At 52.7% G+C, this 13,105-nt stretch overlaps 2 protein-coding genes across 35 annotated transcripts in view; one reads left to right on the top strand and one right to left on the bottom strand.

Moving 5' to 3' along the window:
• Nucleotides 1–585: 585 nt before the first annotated feature.
• On the bottom strand, nt 586–6,459 carry NAT9 (N-acetyltransferase 9). 33 transcript variants are annotated; one of them, XM_004040936.4, is made up of 7 exons: nt 6,339–6,452; nt 5,694–5,779; nt 3,626–3,735; nt 2,949–3,092; nt 2,268–2,327; nt 2,009–2,103; nt 586–1,907 (listed from the first exon to the last, which is right to left on the bottom strand). In XM_004040936.4, exons 2-7 carry the CDS (start codon nt 5,768–5,770, stop codon nt 1,773–1,775), a joined length of 621 nt encoding a protein of 206 aa, XP_004040984.1. In that variant the 5' UTR covers nt 5,771–5,779; nt 6,339–6,452; the 3' UTR covers nt 586–1,772. The 33 variants fall into 33 exon arrangements, with proteins under 33 accessions (XP_004040984.1, XP_018883079.1, XP_018883083.1 ...); XM_019027534.3 differs by having other exon boundaries at nt 2,009–2,088; nt 3,626–3,738; nt 5,694–5,924; nt 6,343–6,445; XM_019027538.3 differs by having other exon boundaries at nt 2,009–2,100; nt 6,339–6,441.
• Nucleotides 6,460–6,519: 60 nt separating this feature from the next.
• Nucleotides 6,520–13,105, top strand: part of TMEM104 (transmembrane protein 104) — a 63,114-nt gene continuing 56,528 nt past the window's right edge. The window contains exons 1-2 of one of the 2 annotated variants that reach the window (XM_004040940.5): nt 6,520–6,649; nt 7,361–7,472. In XM_004040940.5, the coding sequence (XP_004040988.1) occupies nt 7,428–7,472 (45 nt within the window). In that variant the 5' untranslated portion in view covers nt 6,520–6,649; nt 7,361–7,427. The remainder of the gene's footprint in view (nt 6,650–7,360; nt 7,473–13,105) is intronic. The other variant, XM_055389021.2, reaches the window with a different exon arrangement.

Raw genomic sequence — 13,105 nt, 5'->3', positions numbered from 1 at the left:
GTGGCTAGGTGGGGTGGAAGGGACTTTTCAAGGGCGAGGTGCCCTGCCCCCAACAAAAGACCCAGGTCCCTGATACCTTTGGCACCTGAAGCCTGATCTGGAGGTCCAGGAAGGTGGCCTGCAAGAGCTAGGATGCAGAGCCGGGAGGTTCCGGGCAGGTGCTCAGACGGAAGGTGCCCCCAGGCTAGTCTCCACCCAACCCAAAGGGACACCTCTCAGAAAATAGGCTCCTGGGCTGAGGGGAATGAGTAAAGCAGGTAGATCTGGAATCAGGGAGTGGACAGTGTCCCCCAGGCCAGTCACTATCTGGCCATCTCCTGCTCTTTGTCAGAGGAACCATCCAAAACCCTTACCACAGCAGTGCCCTGCTCAGCTGACCTGCCCCCACCCCACCCTTGCTTCTACCCTTTGGCCCCTGACAGATTCCCCTTGACAGGGGTTGTGGAGGGGCCCCTCCCTATCTCACCTGCTGGGTGGGGAAGCCCTGGGGGACCTTTGACTCTTCATTAACCTGAAGACTGGTGGAAGGAATGGGTGGCCCCGAGGGAACTCCCATTACTGAGGTACACGTGGTACGAAGGGAGCCACGGCAAGCAACGCGTTCGTTTTATAATGTTCGTTTTACACTGAGGCATGTTTTCGGTTCCAGTTGTTCACATGCAATCTGCTGTGAGACTCCAAGATCAAGCGGGCTGGGAGGCCTTAGGCAAGTCACCTTACTTATCTGTTTCCCCACCTGGAAAATGCCCTACAAGCCTCCTGTGGCTGTGTTTAGAAAGCATGCCCAGCCTTTCTTGACAGCCAGCCACCCCAGATGATGGCAGGGCAAGGAAGACTGTTAGGAGTCAGAGTGCTCCCCTCAGGTGGAGGGAAACTGGGCCAGCTCTACTTTGTAAGCCATAGGGTGCCAGGTAGCCCAGCCACCCTGAGCCTGTGCCTCCACTGCCCCCGCGTGGCCAGTCAGGTGCAGCTGCTCCCAGAGATGGAGGGTGAGGAACAGACGTGGGAGCACCAGAGGGACAGAGCTGATGGCCTGACACTCTCTTCAGGAGGGCACCCCCAAGGGGCCTCTGCTTCCTCAGTGCCCCCTGAGCTTCATCAGCAGAGGGGTGTTCTCCAGCCACAAGGAGCTATATCTAACACTAATGCCTTTAAACTCAAGACTGGCTCCAGGAGAGAGGAGGACGGACACTAGGTTGAGGGGCCAGGCCACACTCACTCTGGACCACCTGTTGTTCCCAGGTCAAGTTCCCAGGGTCACACCAGCCTGCTTCTGCAGGACAAGAGGACCAAGCTGCCCTTGAGTGGACACTGTGAGGCTGGGGCTCCTGGTAGCTCTTCACACAGACCAAACGGGAAAACCAGGAAAGCTGGTAGTGCCTGGAGCTTCACTCCCAGCCAGGGCAGCACCTCTGGCCTCTAAGGAGAAAGGCCTGTCCACTCCCATCCATGTTCCAGCTCCCTCTGCACCTCCGGCTCCCACCTTCATCCCGACATCTCCCATGGATCCCTGCCCTCCATTCCAGCTTCCTAGAGTCTGGGTCTGGGTTTGGCCGGGAGGGGAGAAGGGAACTGGCCCTGGCCCTGGAGTCTGCTCAGCCACACCACTAGCTGGAGGGAGGCCACAGCAAGCCCCGCCAGAGTCTGAAGGGCCTCGAAAGGTGATTCCCAGCCTGGGCCAGGAGGACTCTCCCAGTGCAGAGCTCTGGTCTTTGGAGTGTGTGGGCCCAACACCCTGCTCACACAGAGTGGCTGCCCACAAGGCCCAGCCATCAGCAGGGCTCTGCCGACCCGTCTCTGTAAGGCTTCTCTTCCACGTGGCTGGTCTGCTCCAGAAGCCACTGATGCTCGGACTCACTCACTGTCAGTCTGAGGGTCACCTCCTGAAAAACACTGCTCGTAGCCACCTACGTGAGCCAGAGAGAACAAAGCCTGCTAAGTTACAGTATTACCACCACCAGGCCCACCACCCAGGTCTAAGCCCCACTCTGCCCAAGGACATCCTTACCTGCTCAAAGTGAAGTTTCTGGAACATCCGGATGCTTGGTTCATTTCCTTGCCCAATTTTAGCCTCAAACTTGGTCAGACCTAGTGTGGTCACTCCTCGCAGAGGAGATGAGACAGGGGCAAGTAAGGAGGCGCCTGCCCCCACCCCTCCTGCCCCAAGCTGCAGAGGAGGAACCTTCACCTGCCCCCAACCCTCAGACCTGAACAAAGTTCACCTGGGGCCTGGCCACTTCCCGCATTGCCCGCTCACACTTTCTTACCGTAAGACAGCATCGCGAGAACGGCCTCAGTGCCAAGGCCCTTACCCCTGCAGCTGGGCTCTAGGAGAGACAACAGGAGCGGCGCTGATGCCATGTGCCAGGCTCCAGTGCGGGCACTTGACAGACACCATCTCATTTAATTCTCAACAACTCTGAAGTTGCTACTATCATTACCATTCTGCAGACGAGGAAACAGGCACAAAGAAGTGTGAAAGGCCTCACAGCTTGCAACCCAGCAACCTGACTTCAAAGCTGACCTCTTTACCTCATGGAGTCAGTATGCTGCCTCATGGGGATAGTCAGTAGCCACTTGGGGGAAACTGAGGACCATGAAGGAGCAGAAACAGGAGGGCCTCCTCCTGTAATATGACAACATGCTCCAGAGAAGACCTTTTTCTGAGGGTCCCCAGCCCACCCCAAGTATGGGACTAACCATACTTGAATCTACACCAAACCAAGGGTTAAGTTCACGCCTAAGCATAAGGACTAAAGTGATGAGCCTGGGGGTGTACCACCAGGCTGAGGGGGCTAGGTGGGCAGGCTGCCCAGCCAGGCCCTGAACTCACCACATGGAGCCTCCCAGTGAACCCTGTGAGTGCCCACCCTTTGCAGCCTCGGCAGGCTCAGTCAGCAGATCTGAGAGCCGGGAGTCAGGGGAAGGCAGGGCTAGGTGAAACAAACCTGCAATCATGACCTCGATCTCCCCCACGGTGGGGTCTTCTAGATCTGTGAGGAAGAGGTTCACATCTCCCACCATGCAGCTCTCTTCGGTGGCGCCTGACTGGGTCTGCCACTTCTCGGCATCCAGCACAATGAAGGTACACTCTGAGGAGGAGGTGACAGGGCTATCACACACACTCCCCAGAGGAGAAAAGAGAGGATGGTACTCCTACCCAAGCCAGAGCACTGCAGAACACCAGCATCTGAGTCTGCCAGGAGAAGAGGGGGTCCCAGAGCTTCCTTCAGCTCATTACAAAACTCCAAATCTGCCTCATACAAAAAAAGCCTCTCCAACCAGCAACCAAATTCTCAGAGAGCAGGGAACACAGAGGAGGACAGTCACCACACTAGGCTGTGGTGAGGGACGTGAGGGGCGGGGCCTCAATTTACAGCCAGAGCCCCAAATGCTCTACTTTCTCCAAATCCTTCCAAGCCCGATGCAGTGGGTGGGGAAGAGGACAGAAGGGTCAGCCACAGGGACTGGCTTCAGGGCCATGAGAATACAGGAGTTCCAGCACCTTCCAGGCTTTTCACAAAGCTTCTATGGCCGGGGCTGGGAAAGGGAAGGAACCTGGAGACTGACTGTGGAGTCAGCCCTCCCAGTACCAGGGCTAGGGGGAGTGGGGGGCACTCCTCACTGTCTGCATCTTCCCGCCAGCTGCGCTGCATGGCATACTCCTGCTCCAGGGTCAGCGGCTCCGAGGCTGTCAAACGCTGCAGCTCCTCTGATTTCATCCACTCGTGGTACCTGCTGGGACAGAGGGGTGGCCTTAGACATGGAGGACTCATTCAGAGGCATACGTCTGACACCTTATAATGTGAGGGTCCAGAACCCGACAGGGCTAACATAGGGCTCAAAGAAGACCCAAAGGGTTATGATTGCTCCTAAGGCAGGGGCCACAGACACAAGACCCAGAAGCAAGCTAGTCTTACACAAGAACAGCAGGACGAGTCAGTTCTATCTGTCCAACTTCCTATCCTGTCTCGGGTCAGTGCGGACGAGCAGTCTGAAACCAAACATTCTTCAAATTCCAGAAGGGGATGTATATGGCAAGCCAACCTCAACAAAGGCGGCTGGACAGATCCCACGAAGTTAGGGCACCAGGAACCCTCAAACGGAAAACTACAAGTAGAGAGTACCCATCTACAGCACCACTATCCCAGTCTACCACACATGTGCCAACTGCCCCCACAGGAATCCCATCATGACTCAGTCCTGGCCTTTCGAATGGTAGATATCACAACTCATCAGCTCAGAGTTCAAGGACAAGCTAACATTAAGTCTCCAAGAACTGAACATACTCACTGGCACCAGGGAAACATCACTAATTTACAATTAGGTGAGAAGACAATTTCTTTTTCTTCCACATTTAGTTTACATAAAGCAATTCCTTGCTGAAAGGCCAAAAAGAAAGCTGAGAGAATGAAAGGGAAGAGGATGGGCAGCTCCTCCCAAGGAAGTCACAGTCCCCAGGTTCTACTATTTTTTTTCTTTTTCTTTCTTTTTTTTTTTTTTGAGACAGAGTTTTACTCTTGTTGCCCAGGCTGGAATTACAGGCATGTGCCACCATGCCCAGCTAATTTTTTTGTATTTTTATTAGAGACGGGGTTTCTCCATGTTGGTCAGGCTGGTCTCTCTTTTTTTTTTTTTTTTTTTTGAGACGGAGTCTCGATCTGTCACCCAGGCTGGAGTGCAGTGGCGCGATCTCGGCTCACTGTAAGCTCCGCCTCCCAGGTTCACGCCATTTTCCTGCCTCAGCCTCCCGAGTAGCTGGGACTACAGGCGCCCGCCACCACATCCGGCTAATTTTTTTGTATTTTTAGTAGAGACGGGGTTTCACCATGTTAGCCAGGATGGTCTCGATCTCCTGACCTTGTGATCCGCCTGCCTCGGCCTCCCAAAGTGCTGGGATTACAGGCGTGAGCCACTGCGCCCAGCCTTTATTTTATCTTATTTTATTTTTGAGACAAAGTCTCGCTCTGTTGCCCAGGCTGGAGTACAGTGGTGTGATCTCGGCTTACCACAACCTCCACCTCCCTGGTTCAAGTGATTCTCCTGCCTCAGCCTCCCAAGTAGCTGGAATTACAGGTGCCTGGCACCAAGCCCAGCTAATTTTTTGTGTTTTTAGTAGAGATGGCGTTTCATCATGTTGGCCAGGCTGGTCTTGAACTCCTGACCTCATGATCCACCTGCCTCAGCCTCCCAAAGTGCTGGGATTATAGGCGTGAGCCACCGCACCCGGCCGTTTTTTTGTTTTTGTTTTTGTTTTTTTTTTTTTTTTTTGAGACAGGTTCTTGCTCTGTCACCCAGGCTGGAGTACAGTGGTACAATCACAGCTCACAGCACTCTTCATCTCCTGGGCTCAGGCAATCCTCCCACCTCAGCCTCCCTAGTAGCTGGGACTGCAGCTGTGCACCACCATGCCTGGCTAATTTTTGTATTTTTTTGTAGAGACAAGGTCTCGCTATGTTACCCAAGCTGGTCTCGAACTCCTGGGCTCAAGCAATCCTCCTGCCACAGCCTCCCAAAGTCCTGGAATTACAGGCGTGAGCCACGGCACCCAGCCTTTCCCCCCCCCCCCCCCCAATATATAATTATTTCTCACAACCAATGTTTCTTCTTAGGAGAAATAGCCCTGAGACTGGGGCTCTACCTTACACAGCTCTGGGTGCTGATACGCACCCCATGTCAAGCGGGAAAGATACCTGGGCACATGCTCCGAGGTGTAGGGTACAAGGACCACCTTCTTCCCCAGCAGCAAGGTGTTCTGATTCAACCTCATGGTAGCAGCCTGCATGCAGATGGGGAGAGCAAAGACTTCAGGACCCTGAATTTCCTCCAACTTTGGGTGGGAGCTCCAGCTTTCCTGCTGGGGCTAAGTTGACTTCCGTCATTCGTTCCGTCTAGACACTTCAGAGAATACAGACTCCAAAATTCTTGGAAGAAAGAGAACCAGACTGGTTAAGGATAATTAAACAATCCTTGACTCCCACTCCAAGAGGCCAAGCCTGGGCTCCGTTTCTGCCGGTTCCTTCCGTCCACTCCCCAGAACTTCGATTCCTCAAACCCAAACACCAAGTACCAAGTACCAAAGTATCCCCAGAGCTCCCATTACTTGCCCCAGTCCAGGGACTCCAACCCAGAATCAACTTTCAGCCCTGCCTTAAACCTGCTTCCAACCTCTTACCCCGGCGACCACCCCACGGGGCTCTAGCCACTCCCTCCCCGCCCCCGACCACTTCAGGGCAAGGCGGGCTTAGTCTTAGGCCCTCCCCTTTGAGTGGCGTTCTAGACCACTCTCTTCGACCCTCCAACCACGCGGACCCGGGTACTGCCAAGCTCACACCCACCTACCACCGACAAAATCGTCCACCGCAGAAAGGGTGATCCACCTCCTCCAACCAGCCACGTTCCCAGACCCGGCCGGCTACCGCCCCTTCCGCATGCGCGTGAGAACGCGCCCCGCCCACTTCCGCCATGCTGACGGCAGCCGCCAGGCCCCAATCCCGGTCCCGCGCCCGCGAGGCGCCCAATCAGCACGCGCGAAGAAGGTGGGCTGTGGGGCCGGCGCATGCGCGCTGCGGACGCTGGTGCTGGACAGCTGGCGCCGGCAACAGCGGACCGGCGGGAGACGGCGGCTTGGGAGCTGGTTGTGCTGCAGGTGTTGGGTCGGGTCTGGTCGGGTCGGGTCGGGTCGGGTCGGGTCGGGACGGGCGGGAGAGGACGGGACGGGTCGGGATAGGTTGGGGCGGGGCGGGGCGGCACTAGACTCGGGACTCCTCCAGGAGGGAGAGAGAGGGAGAGGCTGGGAGTGGGGCTCTTGAGAAAAGAGGGAGCTTTGAGGGTGGGGAACCCTAAGAGAGTAGGTGGGGCCAGGGAGCGGAGGCCCCATTAAAAAAAGGAGGCCTTAGGGCCAGGAGTGGGGTTGGAAGGGCAATGTAGGAAAGCCCCCAGCTCCCTGCCCTAGGCAGAGGCGGCAGACAGTTCCTTGGGCTCCCATGTGTGGTAGTGAGCTCCTGGTTCCTGGAACTAAACGAGGATAACCACCCCAGAGCGTGGAAAGGGGGCTCTTGTGGTGGGTGAGACTTAGTGGTTTTAGAGGCCCCTTAAATCACTTGCACCCCGAGCAGCATTGAAAACATCCATGCTGGGCACAGAGCAGTGCCCTGCACAGCAAGGGAAAAGTTAGAAGAAACTGTCCAGATTTCTGTCATCCAGTGTGACCCCTCCCTCGGGGGTGAGTCTTGTGACAGATACTGAGGCCCTAAGTGTCTGTGATAAAAGAACCAGAGGTGGCAGGGGAAGTCTGCAAGCCTTCTCCCACCCCTGTCTCAGTCCATCAGATAGGTGAAGCCTGCTCTTTTGTTTTAAGGAGCTGCGGCAGCCGCCGCCCTTGCACCTAAGGAACCTCTGCTGCCAGCCCTTCCTCACTTTTGGAAATGGCGGGTGAAATTACAGAGACCGGGGAACTCTACTCTTCCTACGTGAGTGTGACTTATAGAACCTTTTGCTCACTTAAGTGTTCCTGGCTTCTAGAAAAGCACATTGCTTCCTGGAGATGGGACTAGTGAGTGCTGCTGCTCGAGCAGACCATAGTGGAAGCAGGATGGGGGAGTTCCATGGGGCAGCGGCTGCAGTGCTGCTGTGGTGGCTCAGAATGTAAGTCAGATTTATTCTCTTTTTAAGGTGTTTGTCAGAGTGGTCAAGCCAAACAAAATCGCCATGCTGTTTATAATGTTAATCCCGGGCTGGGCACGGTGGCTCACGCCTGTAATCACAGCACTTTAGGAGGCCGAGGCGGGCAGATCACCTGAGGTCAGGAGTTCAAGACCAGCCTGGCCAACATGGTAAAACCCTGTCTCTACTAAAAATACAAAATTAGCCGGGCATAGTGGCACTGTAATCCCAGCTACTCGGGAGGCTGAGGCAGGAGAATCGCTTGAACCCGGGAGGCGGACGTTGCAGTGAGCTGAGATCAAGCCATTGCACTCCAGCCTGGGCAAAAAGAGCGAAACTCTGTCTCAAAAATAAAGAAATAATGTTCATCTCCAGGCTACCACACTTGCCTGCAGTGCTGCCCTTCAGATGAACAGTGATTGACAGCTGTTGACTCTGGGTTTTGCTCATCTCAGCAGTTGGAAACCGCTTTGGTCTTTACTGAATTTTAAATTGCACAACTTTTATAGTCTTGGATGGCGTAAGAAGCAGCGAAAGCATACAGAGACTTCTAATTACAGTTTGGTGGACTCTGCAATTAGAACAATTAGAATGATTGATTCTCACTGTCTTAGGTCTGTGTTACCTCTGGCTGCCCCCAACACACACTCAATTTATCTTCTCTATGTAATGTATGATTGGTCATAGTTGTTACATCACAGGGCCCTCTTGCCTGGGTAAGTAGCCAGAGGGTTGGAATAATCAGATGGTTGACTCAGGTTGCTACCAACCCTCCCAGGCAAAAGCAGCACTGCCCTAAGTAGCAAGAGTTTTCTAGAACTTGACCTGCCTTCAACAGCTGCCCTGCCTTGTACATAGCTTCCTAGCCTGGGGATCCCTGGTCTGTTTCTGCTAGTTTCACAGACTAGCATTGTGGTGTGATGGACAAGGAAGTGTCTCCAAGACATTTCCTTCACAGCTGGAAGAAAGCCTTCCTGATTCCAGAGTCTTCCTATTGGGCCTGTGCCATTCATGTGTGGCAATAAAGGAGGCTTCTTCACCCATCACCTGTGTAATTTCTCAGGGGAAGTCTTTTTTTTTTTTTTTTTTTTTGAGACAGAGTTTCACTCTTGTTGCCCAGGCTGGAGTGCAATGGTGCAATCTCAGCTCACTGCAACCTCTGCCTCCCAGGTTCAAGCAATTCTCCTGCCCCACCCTCCCAAGTAGCTGGGACTACAGGCATGCACCACCCCACCCAGCTAATTTTTTGTATTTAGTAGAGACAGGGTTTCACCATGTTGGTCATGCTGGTCTTGAACTCCTGACCTCAGGTGATCTACCCGCCTCAGCCTCCCAAAGTGCTGGGATTACAGCCGTGAGCCACTGCACCCGGCCTCTCAGGGGAAGTCTTTCATGAACCCTGGAATGGAATAAATAGTGTCCCTCTCATTTGTGGAATTATGTAACAGCTCCTAGCCTCCTGCTGTCAGCGATGAAATCTCCATGCTGTCTATTAATATAAAAGTCACCACGGCTCCTGCTTTTTCTTACAACATCTGTAAATTTAGAGATAAGGAGATGAGTCATCCCTGTAACTAAGTTTTGTAAGGAAAACACTTTGATATGTCCCCATTTCTTGTATCTCCAGTTGTTTAAGGGGTCCTCTTACATGTCAGCATGTGCCCACAGGAAATGAGGCAGTTAGGCCTGCAAGCTTCAGTGTGCTCTGCCTGTTTTTGTTCTCCATCTCCTGTGTGTTTTATTTCGTTCAGGGTCTTTGTTGCCCAGAGGGCCAGCTCTGGGCATTGGCCATAAACAAGTGCTTGTGTTGTTTTATCCTACTGGTGAAGAGAGACGTAGGGAGGAGATGGGGTGGGGTGGGGAGGGGATGATGTGACATCAAACAGGAGGTGTAGTGGTCAGTGTTCTGAGGGGAGAGGACACCTTCTTCCTAAGGGTTCCTTAACTCCCCCGTCCTGGAACAATTCTTGGTCCTCTGTAAGACCAGAAGAGTTTGTTGTCTCTGAACCCAGATAAGCTGTGGAACTAACTCGCTGCTGACGCTGGCTGCTCTGAGTTCCCCTGCAGGCCCCAGCTCAGGACAACGTGGGCAGAACTCTGCCCTGGCTGCCTTGGGAAACCAAGACACGGGGCAGGTAATTCATACGTGTGCTTCAGCCCATGCTCATTTACAAGACAAAGCCTCTCCTTAGCTCTCTATTGCCCCATTCATTTTGAGTTCTTTTCCCCTTCGGGAGTTCCAAGGATGTTCGCTTTAGCTTGAATTATTCTGCCTAAAATATTTGTAACAAGCAGACAAGCCTCCTAGGTGGCTCAGATGTCACACCCTCTCAAGGGTAGTGCTGAACACGGGAACGTGGTTCAGAGAGGTACATGTCCCCTTAAGGGATCTCAGGATAGGCATGTCTGTTTCCCCATTTATGAGGACCGGGAGTGACACAGAACTGAAGTGGTTGTTGTGTGATCAAAATACAGGATGCTGTAGGTCACGCCTGACAGAAGGGTCAGCCGCTGAGGGTGCCTCTGCCTGCTGGTTCCTGCTGAAGATTGTTGTGGTTGCTTTCGAAGGAGAGAGGCTTGTTTCACACCCTGAAATCCTAGTCATTGCTTCCGCATCTTTGCTGCCTTCTGTTTCCTTTGACAATTGTCAGAGGGGAAGCTGTTGAAAGATACTGGTGACGTCTGCCCCATGCAGGTCATGAGTGAGGCTGCTGGGTGGAGATGAGGCATGTGGGATGCTGCACTGAGCTCTCTAGGGCATAGGAGAGCAGGCCAGCCATCCCAGGGAGCAGTGCCTGTGCCTCCTCCAGTGCAGCCACAGAGGAAGAGGTGAGAACTGGAGATAACTCAGTTTAGAATGCATGCATTGGTCTTCATTATCAAGACTGCAGTAGAGCCTATTCCTCAGCTTTCTGTCACTGCTTCCTAGGAGTCTGGCCCACAGAACTGTCCCACGACCAGCAGAAGAGAACGTCTCCTTTCTCTTCCTTCCCCACAACCCCTCCTGACCCAACCTGTGGCTCAGCCCAGATTTGCTTCCTGTCTCTGTCTGTTCATTGTGATTGGCCATCACTGATTACCTTTACAGAAGGTGAAGAGGACTGAATGCTCGCCAGGAGTGCCACAGTCCTGAGAAGGCAGAGAAGTCCTACATTACCCTGCAGGATTCCCTGAGCCCCCACTAAACACACAGGGCTTGCTTTGGAACTGAAAAAATTGCAACAAAGCAAGACAACTGCAATTACCCATTTCTGCTCCCAACTGCGAATAGTTTCTCTCTTCATTCATTTCTTTGTAAAGTCCTTAAAGGTTCCTAAGTTTCTTTTGGGAGCATGCTTATTTCATTATACCTCTCTCTACAGCAGTGGTTGTCAACTAGCGGTGATCCTGCCCCCCAGAGGACAGTAGGCAGTGTCTAGAGACATTTTTGATTGTCAGGACAGTACTGGTTGGAGAGAGGTTGTTACTGGCACCTAGTGGGCAAAGGCCGGGGATGCCACTAAACATCCTACAATGCACAGGACAGGTCCCCATCATGAAAAAAGACCTGGCCCCCAAATTTCCATAGTGCCCAAGCTGAGAAACCCTGATCCACAAGAGACCTTTGACTTTTACATCCCAAGACCTTCAAGCATCCCTGAATTTACAAATGCCTCTTATACTGTTTAGTTTCCCCATAAAACTTTTGCCTAAGAACCATTACTTTCTTTTTTTTTTTCTTAAGACAAGGTCTCACTGTGTCACCCAGTGAGCAATTACAGCTCACTGCAGCCTTGACTTCCTGGGCTCAGGCGATTTTCCCATCTCAGTCTTCCAAGTAGCTGGGACTACAGGCACTTGCCACCGTCCCCGGCTAATATTTTTATTTTTTTGTAGAGATAGAGTCTTGCTACATTGCCTAGGCTAGTCTCAAACTGCTGGACTCAAGCCATCCTCCCACCTCAGGAGTGCTGGGATCACAGGCATGAGCCACCATACCTAGCCTAGAACTATCACTTTCTTATGCCTCTTTGCTTTCTCTTTACTTCCATTATGGGAACATCATTCTCCATAAAGAAATAAGGTTTTTTTCCCTTCGTAAGTATTACTGCTTACAGAAGCGATAAGCAGAGAACAGAGCTGCAGGGAGGGCAGATGTTAGGTTTTCCGCTGGGGTCTGTTCTGTTAGTGCCCTGCTTAAAATGCTCCAAAACATCCAACCCCCTGTGCCATCCAAAAGGGCTCTTCACAGTCTGACTGCAGCCTCTTCCAGCCCCACCCCTGCCCGGCTTGCTGTGCTTCAGCCACACAGGCCTTCTGAAAGCTCCTCGAGCCTACCTGCCTCTTTCCCACTATAGGCCTCTGGACCGGGAAGTCTCTCCCTCGTCTATTGCCTGGGTAGCACCTTCTCATCCTCCAGCTCCCTTCCTGGGGTATCCACTGTTTCCAATGCTTTCCCATTGTGTCTTCTCACAGTGCCCTGATTGTTTGCTTCATAACGCCTCTCTCAAGCTGTAACCGTAGTTGTTTTCTTCCCAGGCTGGAGCGCAGTGGCATGATCTCGGCTCACTGCAACCTCTGCCTCCCGGGTTCAAGTGATTCTCATGCCTCAGCCTCCCGAGTAGCTGGGATTACAGGCGTGCACCATCATGCTCGGCTAATTTTTTGTATTTTAGTAGAGATGGAGTTTTACTATGTTGCCCAGGCTAGTCTCGAACTCCTCAGCTCAGGCAATACACCCACCTCAGCCTCTCAAAGTGCTAGGATTACAGGTATGAGCCACCACACCCGGCCTGTAGTTGTTTTCTTGTTGTCTGTTTCCTCCTCCTTAGAACGTAGCCCCGTGAGTTCAAGGGCCGTATCTGTCTGGTTTATCATTGTATCCTCAGCTCCAAGCACAGGGCCCGGTCTGTAGAAGGCTCTTGTTGGTTTTTGAATAAATGAGCAGAACTGAGCTAGCTAGATGACCCCTTCCCACCCTTGTACACATGAGCATGAAAGTACCAGTGATTGAAACTAACCTCAGCAAAAGTAAACATGAGTTAGTTATAGACATTCACAGTCACTGTGAAAAGCCAGAACTTCCCATTCAGAAGACCAGCAATGGGCTGTGTGTCCCCTGTCTCACCCAACTGCTGCCCTCAAAATTATTCTAGCAGCACCACTCTGAGCCAGGACTCCCAAAGGGGAATCATATCATGATGATGATGTGATCCAACCAAAGCATAGGAAGATGATTCAAACTTGTTTTCATCCTTCTGGGATTTGTCTGTGGGATCAAATTGAGATTGCGGGCTGGGCGTGTTGGCTCACTCCTGTAATCCCAGCACTTCGAAAGGTCGAGGAGGGTGGATCATCTGAGGTCAGGGGTTCGAGACCAGCCTGACCAACATGGTGAAACGCTGTCTCTACTAAAACTACAAAATTTAGCCAGGCATGATGGTGGGTGCCTGTAATCCCA

The sequence above is a fragment of the Gorilla gorilla genome, chromosome 4 (assembly GCF_029281585.2).
Source record: "Gorilla gorilla gorilla isolate KB3781 chromosome 4, NHGRI_mGorGor1-v2.1_pri, whole genome shotgun sequence".
Lineage (NCBI taxonomy): Eukaryota > Metazoa > Chordata > Mammalia > Primates > Hominidae > Gorilla > Gorilla gorilla.
The sequence above is the reverse complement of the archived record's forward strand: the minus strand, read 5'-3'. Positions and strand labels throughout refer to the sequence as shown.

What these genes read in the sequence shown, in the direction of transcription:
- NAT9 (XM_019027527.4), bottom strand. Translation starts at nt 5,785, where the DNA reads ATGCAGGCTGCTACCATGAGGTTGAATCAGAACACCTTGCTGCTGGGG. An exon ending in CTGGCGGGAAGATGCAGACA is followed by an intron (nt 3,093 to 3,625) that starts GTGAGGAGTGCC and finishes CCTCCTCCTCAG; the next exon opens with AGTGTACCTTCATTGTGCTG. An exon ending in TCTCGCGATGCTGTCTTACG is followed by an intron (nt 2,104 to 2,267) that starts GTAAGAAAGTGT and finishes CTCCTCTGCGAG; the next exon opens with GAGTGACCACACTAGGTCTG.